This window comes from Pagrus major, chromosome 7 (assembly GCF_040436345.1).
Source record: "Pagrus major chromosome 7, Pma_NU_1.0".
Taxonomy (NCBI): Eukaryota; Metazoa; Chordata; class Actinopteri; order Spariformes; family Sparidae; genus Pagrus; species Pagrus major.
Genome location: NC_133221.1, coordinates 15,960,977 through 15,976,922, shown reverse-complemented (window position 1 = coordinate 15,976,922; position 15,946 = coordinate 15,960,977). Strand labels below are relative to the sequence as shown.

At 43.8% G+C, this 15,946-nt stretch overlaps 1 protein-coding gene across 1 annotated transcript in view; it reads right to left on the bottom strand.

Annotated features, from left to right (window-relative positions):
- Positions 1-15,946, bottom strand: part of LOC141000187 (neuron navigator 1-like) — an 87,113-nt gene that overhangs the window by 61,495 nt on the left and 9,672 nt on the right. The window contains exon 3 of the mRNA XM_073470833.1: positions 11,378-12,196. Coding sequence (XP_073326934.1) covers positions 11,378-12,196 — 819 coding nt within the window. The remainder of the gene's footprint in view (positions 1-11,377; positions 12,197-15,946) is intronic.

The following is a 15,946-nucleotide window of genomic DNA, read 5'->3' as shown; positions in this document are numbered from 1 at the left end:
ACATTTGTCCTACATAGTGTTGCTTTGATTGCTTACCTTACCTTTCTGTTTTCTTGTTGTCCCTCTACCAGCAATTATCTGAAAGTTTTATAGAGTCACCCAAAAACACACCTTCTGTTTATGATTTTTTCGCCCATGATTCTGTTGTCATAACAGCAGGTGAGCTGCGTGTGGAGCTTGTTAATCATGTAGCCAATCAAAACCACTGTGCACTGAACGACATTAGAAACAACCAGGTGCACTTTGAAGTTTTTACAAAACAACTGCATAAGTGGGCCTACAGTAAATAGGGGAGGTCGCATCACAATCAGTGCATTTACAGGAGGGATGTCAAACCAGAGAGCGTCTCTGTCTGTCTGCGGAGCATGTGTGACTGACAGAAAATGGGAGAAGAAAAGTGAGGGCTGACTGTCCACTACTTAATCGATGGCGGATGTCTTCGGCCTCTCACGCAGATAAAGAAATAAACAAAAGAATAAAATCTAAAATGGGTCTGCAAATATACTTGGGCGGTCGTTATCATACCAGGGCGGACTGCCCAAGTAAAGTCTATGTGTGGGAAACACTGGGCTTAGATTTTGGAAATGGTTATATTGTGATATGGCATAAATGATATATCAATAGAGGTATTTGGTCAAAAATATCATTAATTTGTTGTCTGATCCCACTGTTTCTGAAGTGCTTTTAAAGATAGATTTCAAAATACGGAGATATAAATCGTGTTTCGCAATTCAGCCTAAAAATATAATATTTTTTAAGACGATATCATCCAGGCCTGTAGCCAACAATCTGTGACTTTCAATACTTTCTCACTTCCCCATCCTGTCTGTGCCTCTCAGTGAGAGAGTATTTTCAGCAGCAGATGGTGTATGTAGGATTGACTTAAAAAAAACAAACCCTGCAGTGCCTGTGTTTATCCATAACGGAGGAACATGTCACCCAAAGCAACAGTGTGACTCATTTGAGTGTTTTTAATAGACTTTGGACAACAATGGACATCTGTGGCACAGAGAAATAAGCTACATCAGGCAATACTTGCTGGTGGGGTACATTCAATTTGTTTTTTTTCCGTCTTTTGATGGGATTTGTTGACGATAAGAAACATATGAAATATTGCTGGGCTTATCCCTTAAAAGAAGAAGAAGTGGAGAGAGCATGCTTCATGATGTGGATGCCTAAAAAAAAATAGAGTGAAACTGCTGTCCATTTGGTTTCCTCTCTTGGGTCACTTGACTCGACTCTCCATTAGAAAGAAAAAAAAACTCCCCAAAGACACACTAATGGCTCTGTCCTTGCAGGAGTAGTCCGCCATTGTGTTTGTATGGGTGTGTATGTGTTCGTGCATCCTCTCCTTTGACTTTGTATTGTCTGTGTGGTGACTGTAAATGTGTGTTCATCCGTCTGCCCGCACATGAGTGTGTATCTTTACCGGCGAGAGCTTCAGATTTGCAGAATATGAATGAAGGTTTGAGTAATGACTCCCGTTTCTATTCTTTCCTTCCTTCCCTCCGGACTTCATTTGTCCCTGTCCTGTCCACATGCGTGCACATATGTTAGTGTCACTGTACCGCTCTTCGGGCTACAGTGCGCTTATCACATGATAGATGTGTGTGGTTGAGCATCGCTGCTACTATACGTCTGTACCTCCAGCGATGTGGGTAAATCTTTAAAATAGTCATACACTTCCAAAGTGGCTGCTTGTGTGATTATTGTGTCACTTGTCAGGAATGCTGTAATGATTGTCTTTGTTGTAGACAAACAGGATGCTAGTAAAACCTGCATGGTTTTTGTTATTGTTTAAGTGCTCTTTTTGACAATGTTTCTTTAAGGCGAGAAAAAGGTAGAGCATGTGAGAACACAGAAATACACCTGCCTCAATGTGTATTTGAACCCGCAAAGCTACTAAAATGCTCAATTATTTTGTATTTTGTTTGACATGCTTAATAATATTCCTTGTCTTCTCCTTTTTTTTCTGTTCTCTGTTTCCACTCAACCGAGCATCACAGCCCTCTGCTGACCTCAGACAGTTTGCAAAACAGGAAGCATTACAACACACGGCCATTCCTGCACATCTGGTCGACAAACACACGCTAATGCACCCAAATGTGCATCCACGCACTTGCACACACATGTACGCACACACACACATGCACGGAAGTTCATCTGCTACACCAGGATGTCGCAACAGGATATTAGAGAACCTTGAAGATCATATCTGATATGGGACGTGAATGGTTAATGAGTCTGTCGGAGCACAACATTGCATTTCTGTACACTAAATAAACCGCAGCTATTTTTCCATGACAGAACGATTGGTGCGTCAATGCTCATGTGTGAGAAGATATTGAGAGATAGTTAGTGGTGGTTTGGGGCAGCTGACTGTGTCAGAAATCCATTTAAAATTGGGAATCCTTATGTAAAAGTACGGATCCATGACAGAGACAGAGAGGATGAGCAACACGGTGAAATACTGTTTCACAGCAGACATGTGGACAGACAGATGGAAACATTACAGATCCTGAATCCTTGTTGCAGCATTTAGTGCAGAGCTAAAACCTTCAGACTTCACTCTCTTATCCTCTCAGCCCAGATCTCCACACCCACAAAATCAAGCTCTCTCTGGATGTTGACCCAAACACAGACATACACACATAAACACACCGGCCATATCTCCTTAACCACAGCCCTATCTGCTTAGAAGTCACAGCACTATCCGCTTAGAAGGGAAGACGTGGAAGCTTTATGTGACTTGAGAGAAGTTTGCTTTCTCGGAAAAGAAAGTCGAGACCTCAGCGAGGTAACACCACAAGAACATCTCACTTCTCACCCTCTGATTAGACCTCAAAACACAGAGGAATGAGAGTGTGTATGTGTGTGTTCCTCTATGCCGTGCTGCACTGAAGAAAATTAAACATGAGTGAAGTGCTTAAAGAGTAAAGAGGCAAAGCACACTACACCACACAGAAACACACATTGTATGCAGATGAGGCTGTCAAAAAAATGATCACCTGGAGGATAAACACAATCAACCAGTCTGATGGATGTGTTTGTGTGTCATAAAATTAAATATGTATAGCGTTCTGCAGTATCTCTTGTGCTTCCTTTGTTGCTTCAGCTCAAGTCTAAATCAGACACAGTCTAAGCGCACACATTCATGGGAGCATGCAGCCACACACTCACACACACACATACTAAATAAACCCAGCGAGGCAAGCCAAGGCAGACCATAATGTGTGGCAATGTTTGGGTGTATTTTTGTTCAAGAGAGTTGTTTCCTGTGGAACTGTATTTTACGATGTGCTTAAACACAGCTGCAGCTCTGCTCTCACATGTCAGTCAGACAGTCTGCACTCTGTGTGCAGTGTCTGCACTGTTAATAAGGTGATGGGTGAAATGTTAGAACTGATGACAGCGAGTAAGCAAGTATCTCTACTAAAATTTTGCTAAATGCATTATTTTGTCTATTAATCATTTCATCTTTTGGCGAACAAAATGTCAGAAAAAGGTGAAAAGGCCCAGCTTCAAATTTTTTGTTTTGTCTGACCAACAGTCCAAAGCCCAAAGTTTACTATCATCGAAGTGTAAGGAAACTAATAAATATACACATTTGAGAACCTATAACCAGATAATTTAACCATTCTTTGTTAAAAACAATACATTAAAATAGGTGCTGATTTATTTTCTTTTATTGGACTAAGATTTATCGAGTAATTGTTGCAGCTTGAACTGATGTTAATAAAATCACAGGATATGTAATTTTATATTGTGGAAATGTTTCCAGATGTTGCACAATTTCTGTCGTTTATCATATATAAAATAACCCTGGTCAATACCTGACATGTCAAAATACTCGACTCATTTATACAAATCATCATGAAACCAGAGATATTGAAAGGATGGCAGTATATTGCATGATATTGCCTTACCCTAAGTGTATGTTTGCATTTTATTTTGTGTATACTGATGGTTTACAGAACATCTGGGGCTCACTTTCCGAATTGGCTTTGTTGCAGCTGGATTGTGCAAAATTCAGTTTACAATTCAAGCCTGACAACTTCCACATGTGGTTTTTGAAATCTAATCAGCGCGTAAGCTAAATCAAATTATAGTGCCTCCAGATATGTGACTTAATGTGACTTACAACTGCGTGATTAAAACCTCAATAAAAAAACAGATGTAACCATTAAACATGTAATGGCACATGCTGTTGACTCGACATCAAACATTTGGTATATCTATAATTCAACAAATAAAATCAGAGGAGGTGTTGTGAAAAGCTGTTTTCAGGTAACTTCTGTGTTTGCCAGTTGTGGTTGGTTTAGCTTCAGCCTACAACACTGGCACTGCATTAGCATTGTCACTGGTGTAAGCTAACCACAATGCTGTCATGAGACTCAGTCGAAAAAATATGTGTGTGAAACTAATTCAGTAGCTACAACACGCAGATAGCTACATCATTAACAATGGCACTCTTATCTGAGAGCTTTCATGAGAGGAAAACACAAATAGGACAGAAAAAGATGAATGCTGAGCATTCCTCAGCACAAGGCGGCCTACTTAACTCTGTCTTTATCTCCTTCTTAGTCTCTCTCGCACACACATGAAAGTATTAAGTGTATCATATCTATTAGTATCAGTTTAAAGGCTACATCTTGTTTTATGAGAAAACTGCATACACCAGGTTTCGGTCATCGCCTGGTAAGATGAGTAACAAACAGGGCTGCATAATTAATTGAAAGCGCAACCTCCAAATCCCAGAAGCTGCAATTCTTTGATAAAGATAAAATATGTGCCGAAACAGGAATATAATGATGTTCTGTAGTGCTGCAGAGATGCCCTGGTCTACAAATTTTGTTCTCAAGATGTAAGAAAACATGTTTGTTTGGTACTAATCATCATGATTTCAATACCTTTTTTGAGCATAAATAAAAATTGTGAGCAAAATGACCAGTCCGGCTAATCATGAATCATATTGTTATTGCAATATCTGTCAAAATATCTGAATATGATTTTATTTTACCATATTGTGGACTAAGGTCGGGCTGACATTTATCAACCACAGAGCCCTGTACCATCATACAGAGCACACAAAAAAGTAGTGTGTCCTCTCAGAGTTGCCAAAGGCAGGAGCTGTTGGCGTTTGTGACATGTGAGAGAGAAAATGAAAAGATGTTTGCTGCTGCTCAGTGCGCTAATGTCACGTCTCCATGTCCCATTTATTGTTTTCTTATTAAACCAGCTCAGTTAGATGAACCCAAGATGCTCAGTTATATTGGTGGCAGCAGTGTTTCTTTCCAGCAGCTCGCCGTAATGGTGTTTCTCATAACCGTGCTGTTGTTCTTTGCATTTTTTTTAGCTTTGCTTTCTCTTTATAGCTAGCTGGCTAACTTTGTTTCAGGCTTCTGAGGCTGAACACAGCTAAGTCACGGATATGTGGTGCGGAGACCAAGGCCCTTTAAAACATGCGATGGGAATGTCTGTTGGTGGTGACCAAAGACAGTTCTACTTCTTGGCTGGGTGAGTCAGTGGGTCAGAGCGACGGTGGGAAACAGTGGTGACTACAGTGGTATGCTAATGAGCAATTCCTGCCTTACGGTAACTCTTTTTGTTCATCCCTAGGTTTCCCTGTGGACATCACCAATTCAGTAGACATTGCCCAAGCGGTTCAGTGCTTTAGATTACCTCGGCACCAATTCAGTAGACATTGCCCAAGTCATTATGGAGCCCTAGTAAGAAAATCTATGAAAATAAACATGAAAAAATGTACGACAATTGGACTGAAAGACCTACAGACTCGTAATGTTATATAAAAGAAAAATGCATGTTTTTTATGTGTATGTGTGCGTGGCAGGGAGGCCTGCAACATATAATTTCTTCATCATGACATTTAAGCTAGGCACTTGCATGATTGTTTTGCCCAGCAGCAATTTAAGAGTAATTTTCCTGTGACACTCATTGTAGGTAAGTTAAGTGCTTCACTGACATCAATGAGCACTTACATCTTTCAAACTTCAATACAAACTTGCTCGTTTTGGCCAAATGGAGGCCTGCGTGTGTGTGCTGTGTAAGAGCTGATGAGACAAAAACACAGAGAGTACTAATATGATTTAGGAGGAGGATGGCAGGAAGCAGACAGCACTAATGCAATGGCTCCTGCATTAAGTCCTTAGAGACAGACCACATTGTAAAGACACACACACACACACAACAATGGATAGAATGAACAGTGCATAATCATACATGCATCCATATGTGCACTCTTCCTTTCTATGAATTCTCCTGCTGACAGAAACCCTGTCACAGTGAAAAGATGTCCTCTGTCCTCCTCCTGAAACACTTGTACCAGAAATATCCTCTCTGCTGTCTGGCTGGTGACAGAACACTGCTACCTGTCAACTCATATCAGAGTTGAAAGAGAGGAAGAGGAAGAGAGGAAGAGAGAGAGGAAGAGAGGATGCTTTATTCCTCACTTTCCTTGAGCGTTTGTGTTTATTCGGCTTGTCACCACCTCCTCGGCGGGAGGACGGCTGCCCTGAATCCCTCAGTCAGCGAAGAGCGGGGTGGAACCGGCCGCTCCAACCGCACCCGCATCACATTAGAGACTCAGCACTGTGATCACAATGAATGGACTGACCATGAAAAATACCCTGTCACGGCCAAAAAGATGAATAGAGGAGAGGATATCAGTGACTGAATGTGCGTGTGTGAGCTTTAGACATTTAAAGCTGCACTGCTTTGTTGTTATTTCCTGCAGCGTTGTTAAGTTCTCTGGAACACGACTGTGTGTGTGTGCCTGTGTCTTCCTTTTTTGGCTCTGTCGATTTTCTCTGTAGGGTTTATTGTTCTGCAGACAGCTGACGAGGATGCAAGAGTAACCATCAACCACACAAACATGCCCACATACACACACACACTCACGATACAATGTCATTCTAAAATAACAACAACCATGTTTGTACCACCTCCACTTTTTCAAGCTTTTCTATGATCTTGAGGCTTGTTGTGCGTGGTTACGGTTTTTAGTATGTCCCCCCAATTTCTCCCGCTCAGGTCAGCCAACACCAAAAACCTCACAGCATCTCCAATCTTCTAACGTAAATCTATTTTCTCTATCTGATCCTTCATACAGTAAAATTCCCCCAAATACCCAAATCTCCATCCAAACAGATGTCCTTTGGGCTTTAATCTGTAATTCATTTTAGTCTTGACGGCTGGCCTTTTCCAGGGTGATATATCTGTGATTAGTGGAATGGAGGCCAAATCTTCTCATTATCTTTATGCGAAGCCTAATCCGGATGCTTGCTTGTGTCTTTAGACTGGATCCTCTCTAAACCGAGCCTGCCCCATGCTGGGAAAGGCCACTGCTTTAGGGAGCTTACCCTCTCACATACACCTCATCACAGGCACTGGATGGGACCGGGAGGTGTCATTAGGGGCACACGTGCGGTTCAGTGCTTTAGATTACCTCGGCAGCCTACGCAGTATATGCTTTACAAGGTGCCATTCAGGTCGACTTCTTTTATTGGCAGAATTTACAGAGTTATCATTCTCTGCCTCTGTGTCTAACCTTGATGCTAATACTGTCAACAAGGTATCTTATAAAACATGCTGCATCCAGGAGAATTATCACTGCATGTCCAAGCTGCTGCCTGTGGACACACAAGCCAAGTAATTCCCTAAATCCAATTAACAAAAAGCTCTTCATCATCAGTCAGTGGTTAAACATGTATGTGTGATTGAAGAAAAACAGATTATACTGACACTAATCCTAAATCACCTCACAAGATAAATGTATAGGCCTAACCTTGAAATATGCTGGATTGTTTTTTTTTTTCATTGAGTGTGTGTGTGCGACTAAGTGCATAGCTGATAGTCTTGGTTTATACATCCCGATTAGACCTCAGTGGCATTCTCCATTATCTTTGCCTTCTACTGTAGGCTAATCTCAAAAGGACAGTGTCACAGCGCATGCTGCTAGCTGCCACGCAACATGACAAGTTCAAGACACTGGCACACATTTCACTCCCTGTAGCTAATGCAGCTAACAGCTAACATGTAGCTATGACAGGCTATGACCGGGTCAGGGTGGAATTATTGTGATATAACAAGATGCAGTACAATGGGAGGGGAACTGACAAGATTTCAATGATTAGTCTGATTCTTCAACAATTCCCTTATTGATTCCTGATCAGGGGAAGACAGTGCTAAGCCTGCTTGTGTGGCACTATTTTTATAATAACACAGGACATTCACACTAGGTAACAGACATGTGGCTCGACTAGGAAGCAGTTACGCGTTACTGATTTGCAATGTGCAACAGGAATGGGAATGACATCAAATCATGATACGATACGATTCATGATACGTTGCCCTCAATAACGACATTATACAGTGATTCTGTGATAATCGATACATGGCAAAACAATCATCTAATGATACATTATGTTATCTGTCTAACTGAAGAAAACAGAGTACCCCTAAAAAGTCAAAGTGCAGAAATTATGTATTTATTTACTGCATTGTGGTGTCAGTTTCACAAAATTTGACACTGAGACGAAACAATCTACAAAAAGTCTTAGCTTAGTGCGTCTTTATCACACACACTGACATGTTCAATCGCATGTTTCAATAAAAATATTGATATTTGGTGCCAGCATTTCGATAATCGTATCTCAAGAGGAAGGTATGAACGTAAGAAGAGGAGGTATCAAAATATATTAGCGTATCGATGTTTCGTCCCACCCCTAATGTGCAATAGGTCTCCAAATTAAAATTATTGTCATTGTTGATTTATCCTTTTTATTCTCTATTAATCAATTAGTTGTTTGGTCTAAATAATATCCAAAAGTTCAATGTTTCCCAAAGCCCAAGATGACGTCCTCAAATGTCTTATTTTGTCCACAATTGATATTCAATTTACTGACATCAGGAGTAAAAAAAACAGAAAACATTCACGTTTTCTCAATGATTGATTATCAAATAATTGGCCATTATTTTAATAATTGACAACTAAGCAGTTCATTGTTTAATTGTTCAGCTCTCATGTGCAATTGTCAGAAAAACATGCCATCATTGATAAAAAGAATTGATGAGCTAGGAAGCAAAAAATTCCGATGCAACTGGTTCTCAAATGGAACCAGTTCTCGATTCCTATCCCGAACAAGGACACATCGCTTTCATGTATGTAGGAAGCAGCTGAGGCTAAGGTGGGTCTGTGTATGGGAAGGGGAGGAGCGGATCACTGGGAATGATCCATTGAACATCCATAATCTATCTTCCTATGACAGAGCACATGGAGCAGAAACCAATTAGCTGCACGTCCCATCGGAAATGGAGAAGCAGATACGACAAAAGATGAGCCCACAGCCGCGAGCTACAGGCCAAGTTACAATTAACCTCTCTCTAACACACACACACACAAACACGTATGACTGTACTCACACAACTATCTTACACGTGTGCTGTGGTTTGTATGATAAACCTCAGACAGGTTGTAGCAGACTGTAATGACCCAAAGCGACACTCAGGCACTTGGGATGCCAGGTAGAAATTTAGGTCATCATCTATTACCATTATTTTACTCCAGTGTCTCTCTTTGTCTTAGTTTAGTCTCATTTATCTCCCTTTGGCCTTTTACTTCCCTCCCATGAATCTCAATTCTTACCCAGTACCTTCCTCTACTTTCTACTTCTGTTTTTCCATCCTCATCTCCCTCCTCCCTACCTGGCTGCCTGGCGTAGGTGTGGCCAGCAACATTACAAGAACAAGGTCACATAGAGATACACACCCCAGACACACACACACCATGTACAGTATATACACACACACACACACTGGGCCGCTGGGGCAAGGTCACACAAGCTGTGATTTGGGGCTGTACTGCAGGAGGCGAGCTGCTGAAGAGAGAAAGAGGAAATGAGGAGAGAGGAGGAAGACAGAGAGAGGTTTGTTGATGGACGGAAAATGATTTCCTCGCGTCAAGCTAGATAGGACGACCCGCTACACTCTATTCTGTCCCCGACTCCTTTCACTCTGATGCTATCTGCTCCTGCCGAGAGGGAGGGATTGAAAGAGAATGAGCAATAGATGGAAAGAGGAAAAAACACACAGCTAGAGTGTGTGAATGAATAATGGATGATAGGTGCAGATTTGGAGTCGGGTTTGACCTATTAGTCACAAACTCAGTCATCATTTCCAAATACCCCTCCGTCAGCTAAAACTTTGGATACGTGTCCCACTACATTCGCACCTGATGTGTGTGTATTCATGAGGGTATGAGTGTGCACGTCATGTTTGTTTGAATGGTAGCACGCTAACTACCTGCCCATGCCACCACCCCCTTAGATTCCCCTCTCTCCTCCCACACGTTGCCCCCGGTAACAGGGGGAAGAGGCGGGGGTGGTGGGGTGGTGGTGGATAGTGACCATCTGTCAGTGGCCCGGAGATCAATGGAGCTGGAGGGGAGAAGGGAGGGAGTGGGTGAGGGAGTGGTGCAAGGCTAAATATGTGGCCCACTGTGACCGGAGCCTGACTCAATATGCAGCCGTTTTATTTACCGACTGAAGACACACACCCCACTAGTCCCGCTCACACGGCCTTTAATAACGAATGGCTGATTTCAGTGTGAGCCAGGACATGCTGAGGCTGCGGTATTGACATGAAACATGCAGTTCAAGCTGTAACTACCGCACACATGGATGCATACATGCTTTTAATTTTAAAATATGCTCCTGTGCCAACAGCAAAACTGTGAGATGGAGATATGAGAGAAGAGCGAGGGACGTGTTAGATAAACTAATACATATCTAGCTCACTGTGGCAGTGGGTCAGATGAGACTAGGACAAAACACCCCAGAGCTAGCTAATGAATCAACAACAAAACAATGTCAGCCCTCTGGAACTGCTTACTTCAGCTGCTCCAGCGCTAGCACACATCCTCACACACACACACACACACACACATCCACACTGATACATAATGCATAAATCAATTTTACACGTATAAACGCAGCATATTTGACTGCTACAGTGATGTAAACAGGGGGAATCTCGCCAGCTACAGCTAGAGCTAGAGCTAGAGCTAGAGCGTGGGCTCTCACCATCGTATAGTGAAAAACACACTGACATTATGCTCTGCTGCAATAGAGACTGAACTCATTTAAAATTCACTGTTGATGCTGGAGCTAGAGTCAGAGCTGGAGGGAACGGTTTGGGTGTGGAGAGTAGAGTAGAGGAGAGCAGAGGAGAGGATGTTTATGTTATTCAATGTCCACTGAATCAATAAGAAACTGTTAACTTGTTGACATACAGTAATTGTAACCTGTACTAAGTGATGTAGATGTTGAGCCTCTGAGAGAGGGATCAGTATCAGACTCACCGAGCATTTGGCTGAAGAGCAGCTGCTCCAGGTCTCCCAGAACAGTCACCACTAACTCTGGATCCACCTTCAGAAAGCCCTTGTCCTCTTCTCCCTCTACCCCCTTCCTCTCTTTCTTCTCCTCTGTTGCTGCAGACCTCCCCTTCTCCCCTAGTTTCTTGCCATTAGTCCCAGTATTCCCAGCTCCATTGGAGTTAGCCTTAGTTGGGTGATCTGCGGGGTCTGTATCTGCACTCTGGCCTGCCTCAGGGGCCTTGCTGATGGGCTTGACCTCAGCATAAGGTCCACGTGGTTTACCAGGAGCAGGGATTCGACTCGGCTTGCTCACATTAGAAGTCACAGATGGGGAGCAGAAGGATTTGGGCTTCCCCTGGAAAAGCGATTGTTCTGACTTTGAAAGGGTTCGCGAAAGTGGTGGTTTCCCACCCCCAGCCTGACCTGTCTTAGTCTGTCCCGGCTTGTTGGTACCAGTGCCGGGCCGGCTTGTGTCATCATTCCAGCGAGGAGATTGGTAAAGGTGCAGCTTCTTCTCAGCATCAGTGAGCACGTACAAGTTGTTAAGTGACCGCTGCTTGCGGAGCCCGGACGGATTGGGGATTGGGATGGGGATAGATCCAGACGTGGGCCGGTAGACCTTGAGCTCCGACCCAGAGGGACGTGATGGTCCCTGGGGCAGAGCGGAGGGCTTGGCCGAGGTCTTCCTGGAGGCCATGGCCTGGGCTGAAGTTTCCTGGCAGGAGACAGCAGCAGACCTCAGGTCCAGCTCTCTGGGCTTAGCCGTCATGCTAATGTTAGCCACATTAGCCTCCAACATCCCTCCTGCAGAGAGCCAAGCAACAGCATCAGTGACACACTCTGAGATACACAACAGCAGACAGAAAGAAACAGAGGGAGAAAAGGAGAGAAAGGAAGGTGTAAAAACGCCAAGCAGTGTCTGGTTTGCTCTCCCTTTCTGCCTCCAGTGGGTCCAGACTGAGCCAGACTCCCCGCTGTGGGAGACTGTGGGTTCACCCCTCTGTTGAAAATGACGAGTAGGTTACTAGAGTGGCAGTAGCAGTCACCCGTACTCACTGCTGGTAATCCATTGATGTGCAGATCTGTGTCCAGTGCCTAAATCCACTTCCTCACAGCGTGTCTGCGGCTCCCTGTGCCACAATAGCGTTGCTGCTAGAATAAAACACAGCTCTCACCAGCCTCTCTCTCTGTTTCTCTCTCGCTCTGTATTCCCTCCTGCTTGCCAGGCAAACAGCAGCCGACTGACAGGAGAAACAGTCGCAGCAGCAGCAGCAGCAGCAACACCCCCTCCTCCTCCTCTTTCTCTCCTCCCCTCTACCTCTCCCTCACTCGCTGGATTGCTCACTCTACCCCCGCTGGCTCCCTCTCCTTCTTCCTCCTCTGTCCTTCCCTCCTTTCTTGTTGTCTCTCTCTCCTCCCACCGGCTGATTCACCCGCAGATCCTCTCTCTCTCTCTCTCTCTCTCTCTCGCCTTTCTCTTTGACTCACACACACACACACCGCAGATGCTGTGTTCTGCTGCACACGAGTGAAAAAAGAAAAAAGAAAGCAAGACAAAAAGAAAGATAGAAACAAAGAAAGAAAGAAATCTATATTGAGCTCAGCTGTATGAAATGATCCTCGATGCCAAATATTGGAGCCAGAATAAAGACCCCCCGTGCACACACATGCACATCCAATCACTCATAATCACATTAGCTGCTCTATTCATCCATTCACATTCAGATTTTTCTTATGTGCCCTAATCACGAGAGGCCCACCCATGATTAAGCTGATTCACATTATCTGAAAAACAGCCATGACTGCAGGATCAGCTTAGGAGAGGAGAGCAGGACACACATTTACCAGTCCCTAATAGGTCAGTCACCAATTATGCTTCAATTAGCAGCCAACAGACCTCAAATGACCATCCACACACCCCTCCCACCTGCATCCTATTACCTCTCCACGCATCCTCATTGCTCTTTTCTCATTTCCTTCTTCCCTTTCCTTACCCCCTCCAGACCTACAGTATGTCACCCATCCCCCTCTTCCAGTTAATATAGATGCGCAGGCCATTAAGTTCATAGGGTATAGATTCATCTCAGTCTCATCCATCCCTCAGCTTGACCAGTAATACCTCAGTGGTCTAAAAACAAGCACACGTGCGCATGAGTGGGTGTGTGAATGAGTGTCTATATTTTTGTCTATCCTCCCCTGCATGCGAATGAGTGTGTGTTTGTGTGTGTGTGTGTGGGTCTGTCTCTACAAGTGCGTCACATTGATGAGACAGGCTCAGAGAAGCCGAGGCTCCCATCCAGGGACTCGGTCGGCCCTAGCACGTTCAACCACGTCATCTCATCGCTCTGGACATCACAGCTCCATCAACACAGTACAAGAGTAACTCAGACTCTTCTTCATCATCCTCTTTATTATTCCCTTGTTTCACCCTGTCATTGTCTGCCTTTGTGACCAGAGTCCTTTGCTCCAAATGCCTAAAGATATTCCTGTAATTCCTCTTAACACAGAGAGCTCGGTGGAGATCCGATAAAAGCAAGACAAAGTATGTCTTCTGTCTTTATTTCCATTAGAGATAGTCATGATGACGGCGCACAAACTTCATGGCCATCATTACTCATTAACAATCAATACAATGGTAGAATTTGTTTTTGAGTATTAATGCATCCTGTCTGCATACAGGTCTTGTAGCCTAACTGGTTCATCGTTTATCCTCTGGGTGTGTTACTGTTAGTGCACTTCACTTTCTCTTGTATGCGAGCAGCAATGCCTGCAGCTGTGATGTTATCAGGTCTCAAACTGTTAGGAGTAGCATTTAAACAAGCAGCCTGTTGGGCTAATGCCCATTTTCCGTTACATTTGCATAAATTGGTTGACACTAAACCAAAGCGAAAACAAGCTGTGTCCTGTTTGCTCGCATTCCACGCTCAAAATTACTTTAAAAAACAGCAATTTTTTTTACGCAAGCAGGCGCCAATTGAACCTAAAAATGACAACGGCACACATTAAGTTACGTGCACAGAACACTTGCCAACAACCTTAAATCCATTTCGCCTTGTCTGAGTGAGTGTAATACAGGAGCTCAGTAGCAGACAAAAATACAGACATACATTGGCTGTTTTATTGTGTAAAGGCCAAAACCATTAATTAGAAGCAGCAAGCTTTAATAAAGGGCCAATGTTGAGGCGGTTATGCCACGCTGAGGCCAGAGCTGTGTGGTGACAGTTATGGGGGCTCTGGGGGCAGGTAGCAGGCCAGTAGGGGGGTGAGGGAGGTAATTTAAGGCTAATAGGTGCTGTATGTCAGCTCTTATACCTCCCTGATGAGGGATTAAGGTAAGTCGAACGATAGTGACCGCGCACAAGGCAGGTCTGTGTGGCACACAGATGCACGTGGGGCAAAGACACGCGTCAGTGCTCCTGAAAGCACGTAGGCATGCAGGTAAAGTGTGTGTTGGCAGCACACAGCTACTTGTTTGTTCCAGTATTCGTCTCTCTGGCTCCACAGTCTAATCACTTTAATATATGGCAGATGTAAACATATATTCTCTCACTCTCTTTCTGTTAAGGCTCTCTCTCTCTACACACGCGCGCGTACACACAGCATGCTGTCTGTGCAGCAGGGTGTCTGACTGACCTGAGTAATCTGGCCTGACATCAGAGAAGCTGGCAGTTTCAGAGTGTGATGAGTGCCAGTGCCCTCAGTATTAGCCTACACATTCATCACATAGCGAGACTCACACATTCAGTACGTCACAGAAGAGTGTGTGTGTGTGTGTGTGTGTGTGTGTGTGTGTGTGTGTGTGTGTGTGTGTGTGTGTGTAAATGCGTTTGTGGGCTGACCACAGTGGCCAGAGCCACGAGAAATTTGCAATGATGACGGGGGAAACAGTTCCATACACACATAAAGACACTTTTAAGCAAAGTTAAGTGAAGGTAAGAGAGGCAGAGAGATACGGATGAATGGCTAGATTGAAAACACAGCGAAATAGAAAGAGAGACAGGCAGAGAGACAGGCAGAGAGAGGCAGTGTGTCTCTGTACTTTGCATGAGTATATTTGCCCTAGCACCTCTAAACAGCTAAGAACAGATTCGCCACTATATTTCTACAGAGAAGTCATGTGAAGCAGCCAGTAGGACACCGGCACACACACACACATACAGAGACACTGTGTGGCACATTATATGCATGTTTACAAGTTTACACGAGGTCTCCAGCTTTTAAAGGAAAAGTACTGCAAGAGAAGAGGCAAGCACTGCAGCTCTAGATGTAACCAATCCCATCAGAGCGTCTTAAACTTTAAGAGGAGCGGTTGCCATTTGACTAAGCAGATGGCATGAGTTCTCACTCTCACCCACTCACTGTTGTCACCGACTCCCTCTTGGTTCCTCTTGTTTTGCCTTTTTGTGTCTAAGTACAAGAAAAAAAAAAAAGTTGTTCTAAAGATGAAACAAGGATGAACGGGGCGGAGGAAAATGATGAGAGTGAGTGTGACTGAGGATAGAAGATGAAGAAAAAGGGAGCAAGTCAGAAGAGGATAAAGCAGACAAAAAGGAG